Raw genomic sequence first — 23,920 nt, 5'->3', positions numbered from 1 at the left:
AAAAGCTATCATGATATGGTTAATAATCACACTAAAATACACAAGTGAGTTGAGGCCAATGTTCAAAGTCAAGATTTTAGTGAGTGGTTCAAATCTCGAGTCATGAGAGACGATTTTTTCACTTTAACTTAAATAATTCTCTACAAGATCAAATAATATTTCAAAGAGGTTTTAAGGATATCATGCAAAATAGATATACATTACATGCTATGAAAAGAGATACAAGACTCAATTATGGTGTGATTTTGATTTCGTTAACCATAAGTTTTGCAAATTCTAAGGGTGAAAGTTTAAGGACATAAATCATCACTTAATATGAAGCAATTAGTAATATGGTTATGCTATTGTGCAAGTTTTTTTTGGGATTATTGATGAGCTTAGACATATTCATATCCCTCCCTCTTCTGCCATGGATCATAGAGGTTGACAATATTCTAATTCTGGTGATTTGACTTTTTAGGATGCTTATATTTTCTTACGACCTTAAATGAATAAACATGATTGGACTAAATTCACCTTACATAATACCACACATTTTTCCGAATATGTTTTTATGTGGAAACTGTTTCTTAATAAGCTTCCCACTTATGACATATTGTGGAGTTAATGATGTTACTTGGTTAGTTTGTGTAGTTTATATTAAGAAGCTTCGAAATTCTTGCATCGTATTTTCTGCTCTTGCAAATTTTCCAATCGTATTTGGATTTGGGTTGGTATTGTAGTTTGGATCACACCTCAATTGTTTATCTCTTCTTTGTCTTCTATAGAGTTTGGTCCTCTTAGGCATTGAATGTGGTTGGAGTTGTTTTACTTTTGTTGGGCTATTTTAAGATTTAGGAATTTACTTCGTTTTGAGAATATATATATTTCAACTGTGTGATTAGATGTTTTTATTTCTCTATGCAATTGGTTGGTGCTTCTACCATAAGTTTTGATATTCAACGTTGTCTCAGGATGACGATTATCATTAAAGAAATCTTACAATTTTCCCCTAATTGTGAGTGAAAATATAACATTGATGGTATTGCAAGGGATGCTTTTGGTTTTGCTTCTTGTGGAGGTATTTTTCGAGGAGCTTCCTTAGGTTGATTTGCTTTGCCTATTGAGACTGCTTTTGTTTTTCATGTTGAATTTATTGGAGCTATTACTGCTATTGAGATTGTATATTCTAGTGGTACAAATTGGTTGTGGTTTGAAATTGACTCTTAGTCTGTTGTTATGGTCTTTGAGTCCCCCTTCATTGTTCCTTATAAGCTTATGAATCGGTGGCTAAATTGTCTTAACACTACTAAGAACCTTTGTTTTATTGTTTCACGCATTTATCGTGAGGGTAATCATTGTTCAGATAAGCTGACAAATTTTGAGTTCAATTTACAGAGTTTTACTTAATGGACTTCCATTTTTTTTTATGAGTTTGAGATAAAGATGTTCAAAAAAAATCAAAAATTGAACCAAACTGCAGAACCAAACTGTTTTTGAACTGAACTGATTTATAAATATTGAGAACCGAATTGTTTTCAAATTGATTTTTTAAAACTAAAACCAAACCAAACCGAACTGATTTTCATTTCGAAAAAACTAAATCGAACTGGTTTTATTTCAAAAAACTTGAACCAAATTTTTTTATAGAGATGGTTAGGGGTAATTATGTAAAATATGGCCTATATAAATAAAAAAATTAAGTTAAACCGGTTCGGTTCAAATAATAAATCAGTGCACCAATTTATAAAACGGTTCGTTTTTTTAAACTGAAAACTGGTTCGGTTTGATTTTTTCAAACTGAAAATCAATTCGGTTCAATTTTCAAACGGTTCTATTTCATAACTGAACTTCGTTCGCCCCTAGTTTGGTGGGTCTCTCTATTTGTTGTTTTATTATTATATACTCTTTTTTCTTTTCCCTTGATTTTATCCAAATGGAAGTAAGATTTTTAATGAGTCAATTAATTTTCTTTGCAACTTGTTTGGATTTTGATTCGATCCTCTAAACTTTTTTATGTTTTTTTCAACGTAGTTGGAATATATAATTTTTCTATGCGATGCTTTTACGGTAAAATTTTTGTTTTGAAAAAAATTAATGATATAATTGAGTTATACTATTATATCCTCTTCAAATTTGTTCTATTTACATGTGGTTGGTTTGAAGTTTGAGAATATAGATATGGACATACATGTGTACACTTCAATAAAAAGGCGTTATCAATATGTTAGCTTTTGTGGTTGCTTCTCAGTCCACAAATTTTTTTATATTCAAAATCCTTTCAAATGTAAATAGACATTATGATATAAAGACAATTCTAAGAGAACTCTTTAATATGGGTAGCCAACAAAGTTTGAAGTTGAAAATGCTTATCAAATCAGTCTATTTGAAGCTGCAAGAAGTGTAAGTGCAACAAATAATTATAGAAGCAACTTATTTATGAAAAATATAAATACAACAAGCATTGAAAACCTTCACATGTTTTACAAGAAATAAAAGATGGGGAGAATTATAGTTTCCATGACACATTATTGTACTATATAAACTAATATGTATAATGAATCAAATTGTATATTGAATTTTCTATTTCCATTTTGTTGTGTTGTTACAATTTAACTTTTTGTGTGTGTGTGTTTTGAATATACTATTAGCTTAAAACTCTTTAAAGAGTAATTGGTCCTTCAGGATTTGCGTTACTGTTACCGTAGAGTTTGCTATAGTTCTTTATTTATAAAGTGTACTATAGTTTTAAAAGATACAATCATGCATATATAGTTCTAGTTGGTTTAATGATTTTCTCTATTTATTAACTAAGTAAACTCAAAGCAAAGGATGGAGCATCAAAGCCACAAGCAACCCATGAAACTGGCTACATGTCATGTGTCGAGTCATGTTAATTGATGAGTTTTTTGAACAAAATGTGAGCAAGTTGAGGAGGGTGAGTTTGGAATTGAAGATGAAGAACAAGATGCCATATAAAATAATGAGAAAATGCACCCAGAGAGGAAGGTAGTGACATTAATGTGTAATATGGTTAAATTAGATGTTATCTTATGTAAATATGTCTTTGCAATGTTATGATCTTATCATACATTCAAACTATGTTTAAATAGATACAACTTGAAATAGGTTGAAGAGTAAATTTACTTCATTCCGTTTTAAAAAAAAATCAATTCATTTCTTAGAAAGACTCTCTTCTTAAGTCCATTAACTAATCCACTTCACTTGTTATAAAGCTATCATCTTAAGTCCATTAAATTAAAGAGTAATCCACTATTAGACATAAGGTGTTGCCCAATTATATACTGGATATGAGTTGATAAAAAAATATTGGGTACTGAGAAAATATATATATATATTTAAATACTATTTATATAATCATTCTTATGACTGACAATTATAGATTTTAAAGATTTAAATTACTAAAAACAATTCAAGTTTATACTACAAACACATAACCCTTAGTTATAACAAAAATGGTGTATATTAAATTAAAAATGTGAACTACGGTAATAATGTAGAAATAAAGGTAAACAATAATTATAAAATTTGGTATAATTAATGTTTTTGGAGCATCAAAATAAATTGTAACAAAATTATAGTTCCTTTTTTAAAAAATTAAAAAAGAATATTAACAATTATATTAAAAATATTGATAAGATAAACTACTTATATACTTAATAGCAATACTAATAAATTCATATGATATGGAAGATAACTTTTTTTTAGGGATCAATACTTTAGAGTTGTCTATTGGCCGAATTATATTAGTCTATACGGTTTTTTGATAATAAATTTATAGAAGTTATCATCAAATTTAACATCTTCTCTGTTTTACATATGATTCATTAATATATTGTTGAATTGATTATGTCATAAATTATTCATAGTCGATATGAGTCTGTATCAAAAAATATTTTTTTATAGATATATGAGATTAAATACTGTGAATCTCACGTTATTTTTGTTTATCATTACCCTTGTGTAGAAGTAATTAATTTGTTGTTAGGATTAAGTTTTAGTTTGATAATTTATTATTCACGTTTGAAATTTTTATATATATCACTAGTGTATTTTCAAGTTTCTTGTTGATCACAAAATATAGAAGAAGAACGTCTCAACCCATAATAAATGTCACTGTACTAATATTATTTTAACATTTGAATAAAACTTATTTTTCTATAAAAAAAACTTTCTCTCTTATTTTTAGCATAAGAAAATAATAAATAATCTCTACCATATAAGAAAATACATACCATTAGTAGTCTCACCCCATATAAAAACAAAATTGAGCAAAAGCAAAATCTTTTACATGCAAATAGTTTTATTAGTTTGAAATTCAATAATATTTATAAAATACAGAGTACTTCAATATAAATACATGTTTTGGCAAAAAAAAAGAAAAAAAATCACACCATATGAGAGCTATTATAGTATAATAAACATATATTAAAATATTTATATTTATCTTTCTTCAATCACTCACATTTTTTACTCTATTTACATATAGAAATTTATAATATTTCCCTCTCAAACTTCACATTTTTTTACTCTATTTACATATAGAAATTTATAATATTTCCCTCTCAAACTTTTTTTGACTTAATTTGTTGTTTTTAAAAAAGTACATTTTCCAAGTTTCATAACATAATTAAGACCGATTTGATAGTAGAATACGATAAAAACAAAATATAATATAAAATAAGATTAAGATATAATACATACATCTATAAATATGTATTATATCATATATTTTATGCACATATATAATAATAAATATGAAAATATTATTTTATGTTATCAAATTTTTTTGTACACATGTGGTATGATATAATAGAATATAACTTAAATTACATCCGTGATCTCTTAACTTAATTTCAGATAACGTTTTAGTTCTTTATCTTTTTTTTCTCTCTCAAGTTGGTCCTTTATTTTATTTTTAAGTGAGAATTCAATATTTTATGTTTTAAAATTTCAACAATGTTATCATTTTTTATACAAAAATTCAAAAAAATCATCAAAATTTTCAACAAAAACCCATAAAATTAATAATCATCTTCAATATAATGCAAATTTTATCAAATCCATAACTCAAATATTCAAATACACTCATATTTTCATCTCCAACAACATCAAATAAAGAATGAAAATAGGAGTTTATTTCAAGATTTAAGTTATGAATTTGATTAAATTTGTATTTTATTGAAGATGATAATGAATTTTATGGGTTTTGTTTGAAAAATTTGATGATTTTTTTGAATTTTTGTAAAAAATGACAACATTGTTGATATTTTAAAACATAAAATATCAAATTGTCACTTAAAATTAAAATAAAGAACCAACTCGAAAAAAAAATATATAAAAGACTAAAACTTTACCTGAAAGGAGCGATGATGTAATTTAGCCTAAAATATATGATGACGATTCCTCTAAATAAGTATACATTTATCTTCAAATGTCTCTTGTGGCCAAGACCACCACATCACTAAATTTATATGAGAGATATTTTATTTTATTTTAATTCACGTCTTTTTGAAGTTGTTTTGAGTTAGGTGAAAAAACTATGACTTCTTTAGCAATAGTTGAGACCCAATAAAGAGATGTTTTAGCTTATATTTCTACTAATGTAATTTTATTTAAGTATGACAAATGTTTTTATTTGCTGATTTATTCAATGCTGAAATCAGACCAACGATTAACGTAGGTATTTACCTGACAAACTTATTTTATGAAACAATCATATACATATTATAAGTAATAACATAATATTTTATAAAAAATTAATACTGCTAATAATTTCATTTAAAAAAATCACGAATAACTAAAGAATTATCTTTTATTTGTTTTTTGGACAAAGCAAACCTTGTAATATAATATATTTACTTGATAAATTCAAATTTATATTTTTATAATTTTGAATGATAATTTTTGGATAAATTATAATATATATTTAACTTTTTTTATTATTTAAATTTTGTTATACATATATTTATATGCTATAAAAATTATTTTTGATATATTGTTCAGTGATTAAATTATTTTACTTATTATAGCATCTTCGTTTCTACAACTCTTATTCAAAATAATAATTTTAACTAAAAATACAATATAAGATAAATCAAGTAATTGGATGATAAAGAAGTTCAATTAAGAACAAATTATTCCATAATCCAATTGTGAATCGATCCTAATTGAAACAGTCCTTGGATATAATTTTTTTTTTAAACGAAGTGAGCTAAAAAAAATACAAGATAAGGTTCATATTAACCTTTTTATTTTAATTTTTATTTAAATAACAAATGTTAGGACATTAGTATCATGTTAAAGTTATAAGAGCATACTCTTACTCGAACTAACACATCAGATACGATGATAATTTATATTAAATTCAAATAAAATATATGAAAATTTATATTCTATCATATCATATTTTTTTATGATGATATATTTCATATAAAAAAATATACAAAATACAAGAATATATCAAATATATTGAAATAAAAAAGGTTGTGTTATGTGTAGGGATGACAAAAATATTGTATCATTTGATCAAATTTGCGATACGAGACGTTTAACTTAATAAGTATCCACAAATAAAATAAAGACTAAATAACACTTGTGATCCTTTAATTTAATTTTAATTTTTTTTTCCGATTTGCTTATTTATTTTAATTTAAAATGACAATTTGATCTTTTATGTTTTAAAATGTCAACAATGTTATCTTTATTTTTTTGCAAAAATTCAAAAAATTTATAATTTTTTTAAATAAAACCCTTAAAATTAATTATCATCCTCAATATAATGTAATTTCATCAAATTCGTAACTTAAATCTTTAAATAAACTCATATTTTCATCTCTAACAACATCAAATAAAAAATGCAAAATATGAGTTTATTTGAAGATTTGAGTTACGGATTTGATGAAATTTGTATTATATTAAATAATATAATTAATTTTATGGGTTTGATTTGAAAAATTTGATGGATTTTTTGTATTTTTGTAAAAAAAAAAAAAAGATAACATTGTTGATATTTTAAAATATAAAAGATAAAATTATCACTTAAAATTAAAATAAAATACTAAATTGAGAAAAACTAAGATAATGACTAAAATGTTAACTGAAATTGAAATTAAATTAAAGGAATGCTATTTAACCTAAAATAAATTAATAGTTTGACTATTTGTTAGTTAATTAATATAGATACAGATGTAATAAAATCAGTATCATAAATATCTGTATTTGACAATAAATTAGTAAATAAATATGATGTAATACTTTTTTTTATGTATCAATAATTTTTGAAATGAAATATACATTTTATTTATGTGTCAATGTATTAATGCTGATATATATGTTACTATTTTTTGCAATGACAAAAGAAAATTCTACACAATTTTTAAAAAATTGTTTGCACATAAATGATTTTTTACTTAAAAATTAATTTCCACAGATATCCAATAATAAAAATCCGTAAAATATTAGTTAAACCGATACCGATTCCTATCCCTAGTTATGTGTGTGCGCCATTCTACGGCATCATCTGAAGGCTCGATCTGGGCTTTTTTTTATTTTATATTTTTTGTATTGGATGCGAAGTGCGAATTGAATTGACAGAGAAAGAGAGAAACACAAAAACAAAATGGTGTGTTGAGACGAGTCGCTAAACTGAGTTTGATTTCATTTCATGTCTCTCCCCACCAAACGTTCTAGCGGCGCTACTTCAACCTCTATGAAAAAATTTAAGTCTCATTCCCAACAACAACATCACGACGACGCCGTTTTAGACCCTTCTTCTCTTTCCATGCCGTTAGACGACGATCTCAAATCTAATGCTCGTTCCGTTATGGCTGCTAATCTCTCTCGCAAGAAAGCTACTCCTCCTCAACCCCTTAAGAAGCTTCTCATCAAATTCCACAAAGGTCCTCTCTCTCTCTCTCTCTTCAGTTTTCTTTTCCAGGGTTTTTCAATCCTTTCCATTTTTTTCAATTTTTCGTTTCTTCAGCTTATTATTTGATTCAATACACCTTCAATTGCGTTTATCGATCACTAATTTGTTATTTAATTACTTCGTTAGATTCTTCACTCGTTTTAGTACTTGTAAGTGAAACGCGATCTTGAGTGAGGGTTTCTTTTGTGAACACTATGCGTAGTTAGAAACAGTTTTTGAATCTAAGATTGCATGTGTTTTTCTTTTCTTTCATTTTTAGTGGAGGCTGATTCTGTATTTCTTAGATGCTGCTGAATGAATGAGTAGTGTTGTGATTGTGTTGAGTTAGCTATATTATGATGACAATTTGATTTATGCAGTGAGTTTGGTTTTGATATATCTATTTTTATTTTTTTAGGTTATTTATTTGTTTGCATTTCTAAAATTGTTTTTGTAGGTTGAGCTGCAATTAAATTTTAATTGGATGTGATTTAGTACGGTGATGTTTATATTTTATCACCGTTTATCTAGAATCTGTGCCGGAACCTTTGAATATATTATGTATTTTTGTTATTATGTTGAGACTGTGTATAGAATGTGCCAGTAGAGTGAGTTTATTTTAGTGATTTGGAAATGGAATGTATTTCTAGTTCTCCTGTCCTGTGTTGTTTTGAAAATCCATTGACATCGAATGTTTATTTTACGAATATGATGCCTTCTAAATTTCTTTTTTGTACTTCCCTGTTTTCTTTTTGAAGCTAAACCAACACTACCTACTAATTTTGAGGAGGAGACATGGGCAAATCTAAAGTCTGCTATTTGTGCTATATTTTTGAAGCAACCTAACTCTTGTGAGAAGGAGAATCTTTATCAGGTAATCATTGACATTTTCTAATTCTTTATTCTATTATTTTGGTTAAGTGGTTTATTTAGCCTAGATTATATTTAGTGTGCATTAGTTTATGGGCATTAAATGGTAAACTCATAATCTCCACAGGCCGTGAGTAGTCTTTGCAGTTATAAAATGGGTGGAAATCTTTATGAACGGATTGAAAAGGAGTGTGAAGTACACATATCGGCAGCACTGCAGTCTTTGGTTGGACAAAGCCCGGATTTGGTCGTATTTCTTTATCTAGTTGAGAGATGTTGGCAGGACCTCTGTGATCAAATGTTGATGATTCGTGATATAGCCTTGTATCTGGATAGGACATATGTGAAGCAAACACCAAATGTAAGGTCATTATGGGACATGGGCCTACAACTTTTCCGCAAACATCTTTCACTGTCTCCTGAAGTTCAACATAAAACTGTTACTGGTCTTCTACGATTGATTGAAAGTGAAAGGTAAAACCAATTTTTGCAATCTCACTTTTGAAAATGACCGGTAGACCTTCTTTATATACATTCATGTCACCGATCAAACGTTCCATACTTCAATTCATGTATGTATGGATCATGGGTGGGTTTGGAGAGTGTATTTTGTTGCCTCTTTTTATTGCACTAATTTTATCTTAGTTTTTATGTTTCTGCTCCAATTCCTCAAAAGTTGTTTCTGTATCTAATGATATGCACACATGCAAAATCTACTTGCTAATAATGATATCATTGATCATGATAGTATCGTTCTCCAATATAAAATTACTGATATGATTGTTATGCTAAGCACTATCGGTTCCCTTCCTATATATTTTATATCCTTTCAGTTAGAATTGTAAGATGTTTTGAACTAAGGATGTTATAATTATGATATTTTTTCATTTGTTCACGTTGAAAAATATTTCAGACTTGTTTTGTGTGATTGCTATACAAATCCAGAGGAGTGGCCATTTAGTTTTGAAGTTTGCAAAATGACCTAGGGTGGCCACTCGTGTTTCTTTTTATTCTCAAAAGCAGGTATAATCCCTTGTTGCACATGAGATGCAGGTTGGAGAGGTCTAGAGGGGTTAGAATTTGCTCATCCTTTTAATTTTAAATTTCTGTTAATTAGGATTTGCTCATTTGGATACTTTATATTTTTGAAAATTTGAATTACTTATAGTTTCTTTGTCTTGATAAGATTCCGGTACATATAATTCTTTTTAGTAAGTGCCACTTTTGATTTCTATCAATTGGCGTAAATGTTATGGTCTTATCAATTAGGATCCCTTTATTTTATATAGCCTTTTGTAAAGGAAGAATTGGATTGGAAGAAAAAGAAATAATCTAGAATTATTTTTAGAATTCAGAAATAACTGTTAGTCTAGGAGGGGTCCTGGCAAGGATAGTCACTATAAATTGCAAGGAGTCTTCCGAGTCTTGGCCAGTGACATCTTTTGCATACATTGCATAATATAAGGCCTTGTATTCTTCTTGCAGTGTAATTTTCTCATTTAGTTTTGGAATACATATTAATAAATTCAATTATTAGGAGACATGGATACGTGTTAAATACTTGTATTTTTAACTAACCTCAAGAGGATAGTTTATTTTCCTGCACCTTTCCTGGTCTAAGTGAATTTCAAACTGACGAATGAGCATGTCGTGTCAAGGGTAACTAAATGTATAGTTTTTATAGATATAATTTTTCTCTTTTATTCATATGGAGTCATACAGTGCTATAATGTAAAGGCTAAGTTGCTTAGGAAACACGAACTGATCTGTGCTACAATTTAGGAAAATAGAAAGCAGAAAATAAGGAATGGACAATTCAGATCTTATTCAAATTCTAACTAGTCTTTCTAAGTTCCCTAACAAACTTTTAAAAGATACATGCAATTTTACTGGTGTTAAATATGTTGGTATTGGAGCTGTTGTTACTTGTTAGTGGATGACTGGGTGGGGTTAAAAGGATAATTTATTGAACAATGACTTGGTGGTCTAAATCCAAGGATGCATATGCTTGTAGTTTTACTGCTGTAAAATATATTGGTATTGGAGCTGTTTTTGGTTGGTGTGGTACAAAGGATGATTTAGTGAACAATAATAGTCTAAATCTAAGGATGCATGGAGTTGGGCTAGAGTGCTATAGACTAGTCTATCTTTTTATATTGAAAAGAATATGTCCCAACAGAAGTATAATTCAATGCAGCAACCTTCATACCAGGAACTTAGATACTTCCTTTTCTCTTAGATAATCATTTGTGATTTTCCGCATTAAATTCTTATTAATATAGAAAAATTTAGTCGGCTGATCCATCTGAGTTTGAGTAAGGCCATCAAATTCTTCATCTTGTGGTGCGGCTTACATTACATTTTGTACTTTTGTCTTGTTTTCCAGATTAGGTGAAGCAGTGGACAGAACTCTTCTAAACCATCTTTTGAAGATGTTTACTGCTCTGGGAATTTATGCAGAAAGCTTTGAGAAGCCATTCCTTGAATGTACATCTGAGTTTTATGCCACTGAAGGTGTAAAATACATGCAGCAATCAGATGTTCCAGACTACTTGAAGCATGTGGAGGTGCTTACTTTTTATATCCCCTTGTATTATTGTCAGGACTTAGGGAAGAGGGACAGTTAGAGAAGCCAATAAGTTAAAGCAGTTAGGGGTACGTAGTTAGAGGGGAGTATCATGTGTAAAATGGAGAAATAAAATAGATGGAGCCATGTACCTCCTTTCATTTTTATAATTGTATGTGAAAAGAGAGATCCTTTGGAGGGGAAACCCTGCAGTTTCTTTCAGTTTTCAATAGTACATTGACTACATTCAATTCTTCTGATTCTGTCCTTTCACTTCAATTTCTCTTGTTCCTAGGAGTTATCTTGTTAACTTTAGTTATTTTTCATGATTCTTTGACAGACAGTTCATGTCATGCCATATCAGAATTTTATCTGATATTTTTACCTCAAACATTATCCCTTTTTGTATATTCAACCCTTCCCTTGTGCCACCTTGATGCTCACTGTAGGGATGTTTTTGGGTACTCATTTTTGCAGACAAGATTGCAAGAGGAACATGAAAGATGTTTGATATACTTAGATGCAAGTACTAAGAAGCCATTGATAGCAACGGCAGAAAAGCAACTTCTTGAACGTCATATACCTGCCATTCTTGATAAGGTTTTGATCACCTCTATCTTGGGTTTTCTCTAGTGATTTATTTTCTTCTAATTTTTTCCTCATTGCTTCAATTTTATTTCATGTTACAGGGTTTCTCTATGCTTATGGATGGAAATCGTATTGAAGACCTTCAAAGAATGTACTCACTCTTTTCAAGGGTCAATGCCCTTGAGTCTCTGAGACAGGCCCTTAGTTCATACATCAGGAAAACTGGGCAGGGCATTGTTATGGATGAGGAGAAAGATAAAGACATGGTTTCATCCCTTCTTGAATTTAAGGCTTCACTTGACTTAACATGGGAAGAAAGCTTTGTCAAGAATGAAGCATTCAGTAACACCATTAAAGATGCATTTGAGCATCTTATCAATCTCCGTCAGGTACTTACCATTTTGTTGTTGTTTTTCCATATCTGTTGTTAGTTAGTTTCCATGGTGAAAGTTTAGAAGTATCTCAAGATTGAAAGCTCCAGCCAATACATTTGGGTCAACTCATCTGGTGCCTTCATGTCTGCGGCAGCCTTTCCCTTATATTGACGATTACCACTGCCTTACTGATTAATCTCAACGAACTCCGTGGAAAAAAAAAACCCATTTCTACTCAAAAGTATGCCACATGTGGACTGATGGTATTGCTCATAGTTGTGAAATCGTGAATGGGATGGCCTACTTTCAAATCATTAACTAAAATGTGTTATAAATAATTAATTTGGGAGTTTGGAGAGGAGGGGAGGACTTTGGGAAGAGGGTAGGAGAGGGAAAGAGTTATGCTCTGGTTTAGTTTCTTTTTCTGCATTCCAGAATTTCATCACTCTAAGAGCTTGGCTCATTGAATTTAATTATTAATAAACACATTTCTTCTGTTGAAACTTTGGTTTCTTGTCTTAGATTTCTGGTTTCTATCAGAAATATTTCGTCTTATTTGAGTAAGTGTTTTCGTAGAGAATGTGTAGGGGGGGTTGCATATGGCTAATATATTTTTAATTTTGAGATTATTATAAAGAGATGAAAAGAATTTGAAGAATTGATTTAAGTTCTCCTAAATCCTCCTCCAATACATCTTTTGAGTTCCCCCAACTTAGGGGGATTTTGTATTATGAAGAAAATTAAATCCCCCATTCAAGTTGGGGCCTTCCTTAACTTTCCGATTCCTCCTTCCTTTTTTTCCAAACCCTCCCCTCCCCAATTCCCAAACAGAGCCTAAGATAAAAAACTATACTTTTTAGATGATGAAACATTGCAAACATCAAGATATCGGCATTTTGAAGTCAAATAACTTAATATGTAGCTAAAAACTTGAAATTTAAACTTTAAAAAAAAAAATAGTTTCCGTGCTGTTGCATGTCAGCCACCATCCTATGCAGTGTCCAATTTATGTCTGTGGTAGAATCCCTTTATTCTATATCCATGCAAACAACAGTACTATTGTGAAGCTCAGGTCCAATTTCCGAGATGAATATGGTATCCGGAACAACACCACTCCATTTGGTTGGCCTCAAGAAGAACCTTTGGATTGTGATAATAATCTGGTTGCTGAATCTTTGACAAATGGTGATCATGAGATCAGTGGGTCTGTGTCCCTCCACCAGTGGGAATGGGATCCAGGTGACAACAATTCAAATGAGAGTAATAGCTCCTTACTTTGGTGGGATACAAGTGTCAATAGTCTAAATGATAGTGTGTTGCAGGAGGGTGCCAAGACCTTAATTTTAATGAGTATGTGGAAAGGAAAAGGGAAGCCAAAGCTTGTTACAAATATTACACTTTATAAGAATATAGTAGATGTCAACCTTGAGGACAAGGTTGTTTTGAAGAGGGATGTATTGTTAGGACTTAAATAAAGGAGAATTAGTTATTGGTTGATATTGTTATAAGTAGTTAGACTATTATGTTTGTCGGTTGAGTTAGTTAGTGATCCCCACCCTCTCTTATCCCGAGTGTACGTGGCACCTTTAAATAAAGGTTACATTCTTTATGAAAGTATCTTTTAGCAACTTTAGAAATTGAGTGGTGTTAACCATTGTAGGATTGTATCCACGCTTGTTTGTCATTTTCTTTTGAGAGATTCTCTCCTATTATTTCTTATCTTTTTTTCTAAATATTAGCGTTCTTCCTCTAAATCATTGGAATCCAATTCTTGGGTTCCTAACGATGTCCTTCATGTTGAACTCTTGAATTTCCGTCCTTTCTTCCAACACATCAACCCTATCTGTCATCTTTATCATTTCTCCAATTCTCACAATCCATCTCAAATCTGGCCAGTCAGATCAATAATTGGGTTTAAAGCAGAAACATTCTTGAACTCCTCAGAGTACAAACAACACACAAGTCCGGTAGATGAACTTCCATACCAGCTTTAGAGCCAAGGCTCTCCTTTTAGAAAAAGGTTCTCAACCTTACAAAAGAAAATCAGAATGCACACCAGAAACTTTCACAAACCCTCCTGGCAACTACATCACATATACTTGAATAACTGTTACATAACTGCCCTATCAATAACTCCTTATAACTGTCCTGGTATATAACTTCCCTATCAATAACTCCTTATAACTCTGTCCTGGTATATAACTTCCCTATCAATAACTCCTTATAACTCTGTCCTGGTATATAACTTCCCTATCAATAACTCCTTATAACTCTGTCCTGGTATATAACTTCCCTATCAATAACTCCTTATAACTCTGTCCTGGTATATAACTTCCCTATCAATAACTCCTTATAACTCTGTCCTGGTATATAACTTCCCTATTACTAATTCTGCCCATTTGTTTTCTTACTTCTCTTCTCCTAGAGTACTTGAGCCATATTTTAGGTGGGCTTGTTTTTTGCATGATCCAGGACCTGGCCCAGATTTTGGCTTTGGGATCTAGCAGTACCGAGGGTAGAACCGTAGAAGGATCAGTTCCTTGTGTGATCAGTTTCTGTTTTCTTGCTTATATCAATAAAACAAAATTTTTAAGTATTTTTGGGTTTCCATCATTCAGATTCTTGTTATTAAATATCTCTGTCAGCCAGTGCTGCTTCTTGGTCTATATTTTTTTTAGGTCTATATTTATTTTAAGGACAATATTTTTTCCTTGAGAGGGCTTTATTAAATAGCTAACATGTGCTTCTTGGTCTGACTGACTGTTATGTGATTTGCGGTTAAATATACTCTCATGTGGGTTTTATTATATGTGATCTGCGGTTAACTGACTGTTACCTTTCTTTTACATGGCAGAACCGACCTGCAGAGTTGATTGCGAAATTTTTGGATGATAAACTTCGTGCGGGTAATAAGGGTACTTCAGAAGAGGAATTAGAGGGTACACTTGATAAAGTCCTGGTTTTATTCAGGTTCATCCAGGTAAGCATAATGTTTCATTGTGGAGCAGCTAACAATCACCTTGTTTCCTGTATGTTTCATTGATGCTTGTGGTGATATGATGCACTTCTACTGATATTTTTTCTTCCATACTGACACTGGCAAGATTACTTGACGTTTTATTGTTAAAGGGCAAGGATGTGTTTGAGGCATTTTATAAGAAAGATCTTGCTAAAAGACTACTGTTAGGAAATTTCTATTGACGCAGAGAAATCCATGATCTCCAAGGTTAAGGCCCATCTTTTCCATTTAACTTTTGAAATAATTAGATGGCTCCTCAGCAAACTTTTATTAACATGATGATTCCCTTTCATCAATGCAGTTGAAGACTGAGTGTGGCAGTCAGTTTACAAACAAACTGGAAGGAATGTTTAAGGTATATATCTTTGAATTAGTTTAAAGCTTTAAGACATTTTATTAGGCTTCTGGTTGGCATGGACTGGATCAAAATCATATATACCAACCTCAGTTTTTTCCCATTTCTTTTTCTTTGGGAATTCTAACCTGGTGAGAGATTATCTTTTACGGCCTGTGGTCACATTTATGATTCGGCTGTGAGGTTTAACTTTGATTTTGAATAAAAAACTTCTTCACCCATATAAAATTTGTTGCTTTACAATTTATTTGCAATACTTGAAGAGCCGATAAACAATATTTAACATGCTTTCGAAGGATAGTGTTACTCTTCTCCCTTAGTAGACTTCTGTATGCGTTTTAAAATCTACGACAGAGCATTGTTATGCATCAATTATAAATTTCTTTTGCTCGTCAAACAAACATTTATGAGACAGCCAACAAATGACCTATCACTCGTATATTGAAGATGCTGAATGAACAGGAATTTGGTATTTTTCTTTGATTAAAGTCCTTATGTTGATCATATGTTTGGGTGTCATAGTTTTATATAACTACTTTATGAATAACATGTAAGTATCCCCACCCAATTAATTAGATGGGATCAGTTAGTTAAGGCGTTTGGTTAGAGAGCGGGGATATGACACTCTAATTAGATACTAGTAATTGAGATGACAATTATGAGTGTTTCAGGAATAGAGTTTGAGAGGGAGTCTAGGTCTCAAGTACCTTGAAGGTTAGACATTACTATGCTGTGTATTTATTTTGTTCTCCCCTGAACTGGTTGTGGTACTTCATTGGTACCACCACTGAGTTGGGAAGACTTTCATCAATAATACATCATTTTCTCTAATTTATAGTAGTATTATATATGATCAAGTTCTTTAATGACAATAATCTGACAAATTTCATAAACTATAGCTTTTATTCTTTGTTTTTTTACAATTATCTTAAAAATTATTCTGATACAGGACATTGAATTATCAAAAGAAATAAATGAGTCGTTCAAACAGTCATCTCAGGCGCGAACAAAACTCCCATCAGGGATTGAAATGAGTGTTCATGTCTTGACTACTGGGTAAGCATTTTATTTCCCCTTTCTTATCTGTTAGCATCAGTAATGTTAAGGTGCTTCTATTTTCCACAGAATCTTATAATAATTGTTTGACGACTGCAGGTACTGGCCAACATATCCACCCATGGATGTCAGACTTCCTCATGAATTGAATGTTTACCAGGTTCAGCATAAGCCATAAATGAATGCTCTTTTAACTGTTAGCAATTGGCATTCTTGATACATGAAGTAACTTCCTTTGACATGGTTGTTTCCTTTATTCCTTCTTCAGGATATTTTTAAAGAGTTCTATCTAAGCAAATATAGTGGAAGACGTCTGATGTGGCAAAATTCATTAGGTCACTGTGTCCTAAAGGCAGACTTTCCCAAAGGAAAAAAGGAGTTGGCTGTCTCACTATTTCAGGTTGGCCTTTATAAAGCCATTATTTTTTTTTTTTTTTTTATAGTTTCATTTGTCTATCTTGTTTTGTGTACATTTTTTGGGAATTAATTATGCATGCCTGACTTTGCTCCAGACTGTTGTTCTGATGCTATTCAACGATGCTGAGAAATTAAGCTTTCAAGATATGAAGGACTCTACTGGTATTGAGGACAAGGAACTAAGAAGGACTCTGCAATCACTTGCTTGTGGAAAAGTTCGTGTGCTACAAAAGGTTTGTTTGTAATCATTTGCAGAATTAATCAGTTTATAGAATTTGTTATAATATGTTCTCTTTTAATTTCTTTATGTTGACTTTTTATTGGACACACAACAGATGCCAAAGGGTAGAGATGTGGACGATGATGACTCGTTTGTTTTTAATGATACATTTACCGCTCCTCTTTACCGTATAAAGGTACCATAGCCATTGCCTGCTACAAAAGGCACCAGATTAACTGATTTCAAACTTTCATTTGGGTTTTAATTGTGATTGCCGTAGTTTAGTCCTTTGCAATTATCAATGTCTGTAGTGGGTTACTTCTCTAAAATTATGACCGAGGTTCGTATTCAAACTAATTTTGGTGTTACTGAGTGCAGGTGAATGCAATTCAGTTGAAGGAAACAGTGGAGGAGAACACAAGCACCACTGAAAGAGTTTTCCAAGATCGACAATATCAGGTCATTTTTCTTTTCTTAAAAGCTTCCTTCTAGCTCAGACTTCCAAGGATGTAAAGGCGAATGTAATGCACCTTCAAATCCTAAAGAACCTTACTTGGGCATTATACTCTTAATGAGTATCAATCTAACTCCGATTAGATTTATTTCACAAAATATATCAAATAATAAAATGAATGAGTAGATGTGGCATGAGACGAAGTGTTAAAATGGCTTAGTGGTAATACAAGACAAAATAGCATTAGAAATACAGATGTTAGCAAGAAAGTGTTATGTTAATTTCATGGTTAAATAAATTGTTATATATTTAAGGAAATATGTTTTTAATTCATTAAAAATTCCTAAAATTTATTGTTTGTTCCCCCCTTTGAAAAATGATGTGTTTCCGTCCCCTCAATGTTATTTGTGGTCCCTTGAAATTCAGTTTTAGTCCCTCTTCACAGTTTGCCATAAGGACTACAAATGACATATTTCAAAAGTAGGTGGACAAAACAGGTTACCTTTTGAAAGGGGGACTAATATCAAATTTTAGGAATTTGGCAAGACAGCAAATATTTAAACCTATATATAATAGCATTTATGTACACAAAATTGGAAAATATTATTTAAATATTTGAACTTGGATATTTATGAATGATTGGACATCCCATTACACTCATTCAATATCATCTAATATTTTAGGTATCTAAGATGAGTTTTGAATGTCTGTACTGAATACTGATAGATTAAAAAAAATATCTATGTACTGAACATCTAATGATGATTATTATCCCTAACGTTTTCCTTGTTGGCATGGTTTATTTGCAGGTTGATGCTGCTATTGTGAGGATAATGAAGACTAGGAAAGTGCTTAGTCACACACTTCTTATTACTGAACTCTTCCAACAGGTGACATCATTGCTACCTTTTGTTTCTTTAATGCAATTGTAGTCCGTGTGAGTCCCCAAGTAGTTTCGTTCCATCACCTCAATATCAAAATAGTATTGATGGCAAAGCTACTTTGCAGAGTTACTACTGATAATATTCTAAAATATGTTATGCTGCAACCAAATCTCTAATACCATTCTCAATGGGGGAGTCTTAGCTAAATAAGCTTGGTACCAAATAGTTACTTTGATTGGGGAGACAATTAAATGGGCACTTATGGGGAGAGATGCTTTATTAAGCACTCTCTCCATGGTTCCCACACGATTTTAATATTGAAATGTAAATTTTATTAGAGGGATTGAGTGTTTATTAAGTACTATTATTAAAAAAATATAAATCAGTGATATGTATATGTGGAACCTATATAAGTACTCAAAAATGAGTTCCACCATTTGGATGTTCTAAACAACTGCACCAGTACAGCGACTGTTGAGCTGTTGGCTCTTGGGGAAAGGGGGTGCACCCAGATAAAGGCTGCAGAGCTGTTTTAGTTTCAGGTGTAAACTGTTCTGTGATTGTTAGGATAAATACTGATTTTAGTTTTTTTTTTGTTGCTTTTGTGAACAGCTCAAATTTCCTATTAAACCAGCTGATTTGAAGAAAAGGATTGAAAGCCTGATTGACAGAGAGTATCTGGAAAGGGACAAGGGCAACCCTCAAGTATACAATTATCTGGCATAGTATATTTTACCTCATTTTACATTTCAAAGTTTCTTTTTGTTTTTTTTTTAAATTTTAAAATGACACGGGAAAAGCTTGATGTTTATTCCCTAGTCATATATATGTACAGTAACAATGGATCCCACCCTCCCCTTTTTTACCCTTTCATTTATCGACAACGGTACTGTAATTGTAAAGCATACTTTCCTCTTTGAATTTCCTTTTATTTTCTTGAAAATTCAAAGTTATTCCCAAAAATGACCGAGATTCCATAATGGACCCTCATATTATAACAATGGCCTTTTCCTTCAACTGGTTACTGCACGTAAACAAGCCTCCCCTTGTTTCACCACTGTGCCTTTTACCCACCAACTTATAAACTTCGATCCTGGAGTGTTGTCACTGTGCACCTCTCTCTGCCCACAGTAACACCGCGACTTCGCCCAGAAACAACCATTGTGAACAAAGGCCTTTACACAATGTATTTTTCTTTAATCAGTGCCCTCAACTTTGAATTGCCTTGTATAACCGGAGACATCAACAAGTACCAACTGCCTTTCTTGTCCAGTGCAAGCTTGCCTCGCCTTCATATTCCCTGATAAGAATTGCCCCACCGTAACTATCGCCTGCCTCCACTGCTAGACAATCCACATAACCCATGTATTTGCGATGTTGTTGCGCTACATGAGCAACAACCAGTGCTGTCACACCAAAGTCGAATTAGGTAATATGTCCGATCATGAACCACCAAAAGCACGAGGTATCTTCACATGTGACAATGTAAGGCTCACTAGACCACTAAACGTTCTCGTTGCCTCATCTTGAACATATCTTCCTTGACTGTCAGATAAGCATAACGTCCAAAAACTCTTATAAAAATTTGATGTCACCGGTTGAACTGGAGGTCCACATTTTGACCACGAAAAAGTTGGCCTTGTGATGAGTATTTAATAACAGAAAATATGTGCCGTCTAAGAGGACAACCAATTGAGAGATTTACGAGTGGACCAACAAGGTAAGTTGTAAAATATTTAAGGGTTGAGATTAATCAGGTAACAAGTTACAGATCAAATTTTTTATAAATTTACAAGTCCTTTTATCCTAGAACTAATCGGGCATCTAGTTATCCTCTTTTGACCATCCAATTGACTCTATCCGTCGCTCCGGCTATGATTCGTGTGACCTCACTTTGAGACAGGTCACTCTACCGTCAGGAGTCACTATAACAATCACCTTCACGTGTGTCTCTTTCTATTGATATCATCAGAGTCTTCGCTTGTGTAGACATTTATGCGCTCCAAATGAATGGTTAGATTTAAAAAATACTTTTAGAATTTAAGATATTGATTGCCAGCAACACGCATATTCCAACACACTTTTTTGTTGGTTTAAATTCACATTAGTTTGATCAAATTATGTGAACTTCAAATAATTTTGGTAAAATTCATGTTAATTTCAATCAATAGAATAGAAAACAATAAAAAAATGTATGTTATAGAGTCTATTGTTAACATTTTTTTTCTCTCTAAATACTTGTTAATTGACAACAAGGTTTGATAAGAGCAAAAGTTTCAATTTTCAAAATTGTTTGAACAAAATCATTTAGAATCATTTTTACTAATAATAAATTGAAACTTCTATGCTAAGTGTTCATCAAGTTCTATGGTCTCTCTACCTTAAACTAAAATATGCCCTTATCTTAATTTTATTTTTTTTATAAATAATATTTTGCAGTATGTAACCGAGGTACGGGTGAATAGTATAACTCATGTTTTAAGCTTATCTTTTAATTTATTCATACCTAACAGGTATAAAGTGAAAATGTGTTGAAAGTTCAACAAGTTGCAGGAGAAATCAAAATTATAGGTTAAGGTGTTTGATGTGGTTGTGAATTCATTAATTTAAAGGCAAAATACATCCTTAAATTATTTATATTTCATAAAAATAAAAATTTGATCTTTTTTTTTTTTTTTTAAATGTATGTCCTATAAGTTTAGCTTAATTTTCATTTAGATCTTTAAAGTTTTTACTTTTTTTAAGGTTAACTTAGTCTCCGTTTAGATCCTTAATTCAATTCTTTAAATTACATTATGTTTATATTGTTAATCATTTATTTTATTTTAAATAACAATTAGTGCAATTAAAAACATCTTATCATTAAAAATTCTATCAAATTTTACAATAATAAATCTGTCATGTTAATTCTTTATAAAAAATCATCAAGCCTTATAAATAGTCTATTTTTTTATTTTTCTACAACATTTATATACATATATAGTCTCTAAAAATTTGGTAATAAAAAACTATTCACATAATTAATACCATTAATTTCATTGACTCGTAAAGTTATAGTCAATTCACTAGACTATTTGAATTATAATTTAACAAAATTGAGTTAAATTTAAAGGAATAAACTTTAACAAACAAAAAAAAAAACTTAAATGACAAAATTATTACTTTTGTTAAATAAAAATAACCTCGAGATCTATGTTTACTAATTTTAATGGATGCAAACTTCTCTTCTATATGTGGTTGCCTCCATTTTAATAAAATCTTAGCTTCCGAAGTTTTCCTCCTTTACTATTATGCTTACGCACGTTTCTGTATTTCAAAGCCTCCATCTTTTCGAAGAGAAATCTACAATGTTTGTAGTTGATATTGAATACAACGCTTTTACTGAAGGCTTAAGCTCTTCGGGATGAATATATCGATGAAAGTATAATCCAGCAATTAAAGCTTTTGCATAGCAACAAAATATTTTAAACATGAATCCATTTAAAAAAAAACTATGCTTTTTCTAGGAAAAGCTTTGAAGCTCAGAGATTTTTTCTGACTCCGAAAAGTCTCTAAGAGTAAACTCTTTGAATGCACAAGAGCATAAGAAGAAAAAAAATTCTTTAAATGCATTTTAAAATAAAAGGCATTATATTCAAATAAAATATAATGCCATGCGATATGAAGTTTTGAAAGAAACCAAATAACTAATGCAATTTTTTTATAAGCAGTTGGTATATCAAAACATATGCCATATGATTGTCTACCATTTTAAAGGTGATATAAACATAGTTTAAACTTTTTTAACTTCTTATAGTATAAACATTTATGTATATCTATTTTTATAAGCAAATAGAAATTCAGGCACTAGGTTGCTTCAAAATGACCAAAATTAGGTTCTCAAACCAAAAACCTTCCATAAGACATGATAGCATTCGACATTCTGTTCCATAAACTTGTCTCCCTTTAACATCTTATGCAGAACACAACTTTGCTTGAGTTTCAGTTGAAAGTAAGAAATTAACAACTAGTAATAAAAGCAAAAATCCCCAACATTACATTATCGATCACTCTATTATTATACAACTTTTCATTTTGTCGGTTGCTTGCACAATTTATTCAATCCCTATTGAAAGAAACACTTTTATTTCCAAAACGAAAAAAAAAACTATTGAATTTAATTATTATTATTATACATTGACAATTAGAGAGGAATTTGTGAAGCAAAACAATAGATATGCTAGTTAAGCAAGCATTGAAAATACTATTCTCAAATCAAATACATTATACAATAAGCAAAATACAAAAAAAATCATTTTTGTTGTTGTTGAAGATAAAAAGTGAATACCATAGAGGGGTTGATAGGTTTTCAAACGGATTTAACGGTGGTGGAGGAGGCGGAGGGGGCGGGGGAGGGATGAGGGTTTAGTGGTGCTCGAACGTCGTCGTCGTCGGGATCATAATCTGGATTGAGGTTGCGATCGATGGCTTCACGACCTTGTTGGAGACAAGGTTTACATGCGATCTCGATGGTGATCCAACCTAGAAGAACCGCTACCACTGCTATCACTGCACTTGTTATTGCTCCCATCCCTTCTTCCTCTTCTCTCTCTCTCTCTCTCTCTCTCTCTCTCTCTCTCCGTTGAATTTGAAGCTATCTTCTATCGATCATCGTTCAAAATGGGCCCCTAACTTGGCCCGATAAAGTTTGGGCCTGGGCTATTCTATTTCGACTAAATTACTTTTTTTTGTTTTTTAATTTATTTTTTGGCTTAATTTTAATCTTAATTTTTTTTTTCGTTTTGGTTCAATATTTATATTAGTCAGATTTGTTCTTTATGGTAATTTATATAAAAGTTTTGAATTTTATTTTATTTTTTACCTCACTTATCTTCAAACCTATAAATTCAAAAATTTATGTGTTCATTCAATCTAAAAACCCAAAAAATTTATCAAATTTATGATTTTCAAATCCACAAACTAACAAATCTATAAGTCATAAATTCAAATTCATATCATTCAAACTTAGAAACATGAAAAATCAAATAAATTCATTCTTTCTTCTTTAGAGTTCTCATATGAATCAACAAATATATTCCTTAATTTTGTTTCAAAGAAATTTTTTAAAATAAAAAATATAAATTTATCACCTACATTATCCAAACCCACATATTCATTACTCCTTCATTTAGAAAACTCAAAAATATTCATCACCTATAATTTTTTATC

At 30.9% G+C, this 23,920-nt stretch overlaps 2 protein-coding genes across 2 annotated transcripts; one reads left to right on the top strand and one right to left on the bottom strand.

The window, feature by feature from the left end:
* The first annotated feature begins 7,490 nt into the window (after positions 1-7,490).
* LOC101512663 (cullin-4) lies at positions 7,491-19,633 on the top strand. The gene is given in 18 exon segments (XM_004485962.4): positions 7,491-7,901; positions 8,668-8,783; positions 8,907-9,253; positions 11,166-11,346; positions 11,823-11,945; positions 12,035-12,322; positions 15,162-15,287; positions 15,437-15,498; positions 15,500-15,533; positions 15,628-15,681; positions 16,631-16,737; positions 16,837-16,897; positions 17,006-17,137; positions 17,250-17,387; positions 17,490-17,570; positions 17,753-17,833; positions 18,638-18,718; positions 19,325-19,633. Coding segments are annotated over 18 exon segments (2,361 nt in total). The 5' UTR covers positions 7,491-7,666; the 3' UTR covers positions 19,439-19,633.
* A 3,296-nt stretch (positions 19,634-22,929) lies between these two features.
* On the bottom strand, positions 22,930-23,334 carry LOC101512336 (outer envelope membrane protein 7). Its single transcript, XM_004485961.4, has one exon. It carries the CDS (start codon positions 23,280-23,282, stop codon positions 23,061-23,063), a length of 222 nt encoding a protein of 73 aa, XP_004486018.1. The 5' UTR covers positions 23,283-23,334; the 3' UTR covers positions 22,930-23,060.
* Positions 23,335-23,920: the final 586 nt, after the last annotated feature.

This window comes from Cicer arietinum, chromosome 1 (genome assembly GCF_000331145.2).
Source record: "Cicer arietinum cultivar CDC Frontier isolate Library 1 chromosome 1, Cicar.CDCFrontier_v2.0, whole genome shotgun sequence".
Classification (NCBI taxonomy): Eukaryota; Viridiplantae; Streptophyta; class Magnoliopsida; order Fabales; family Fabaceae; genus Cicer; species Cicer arietinum.
This window is presented reverse-complemented; position numbering and strand designations above follow the sequence as displayed.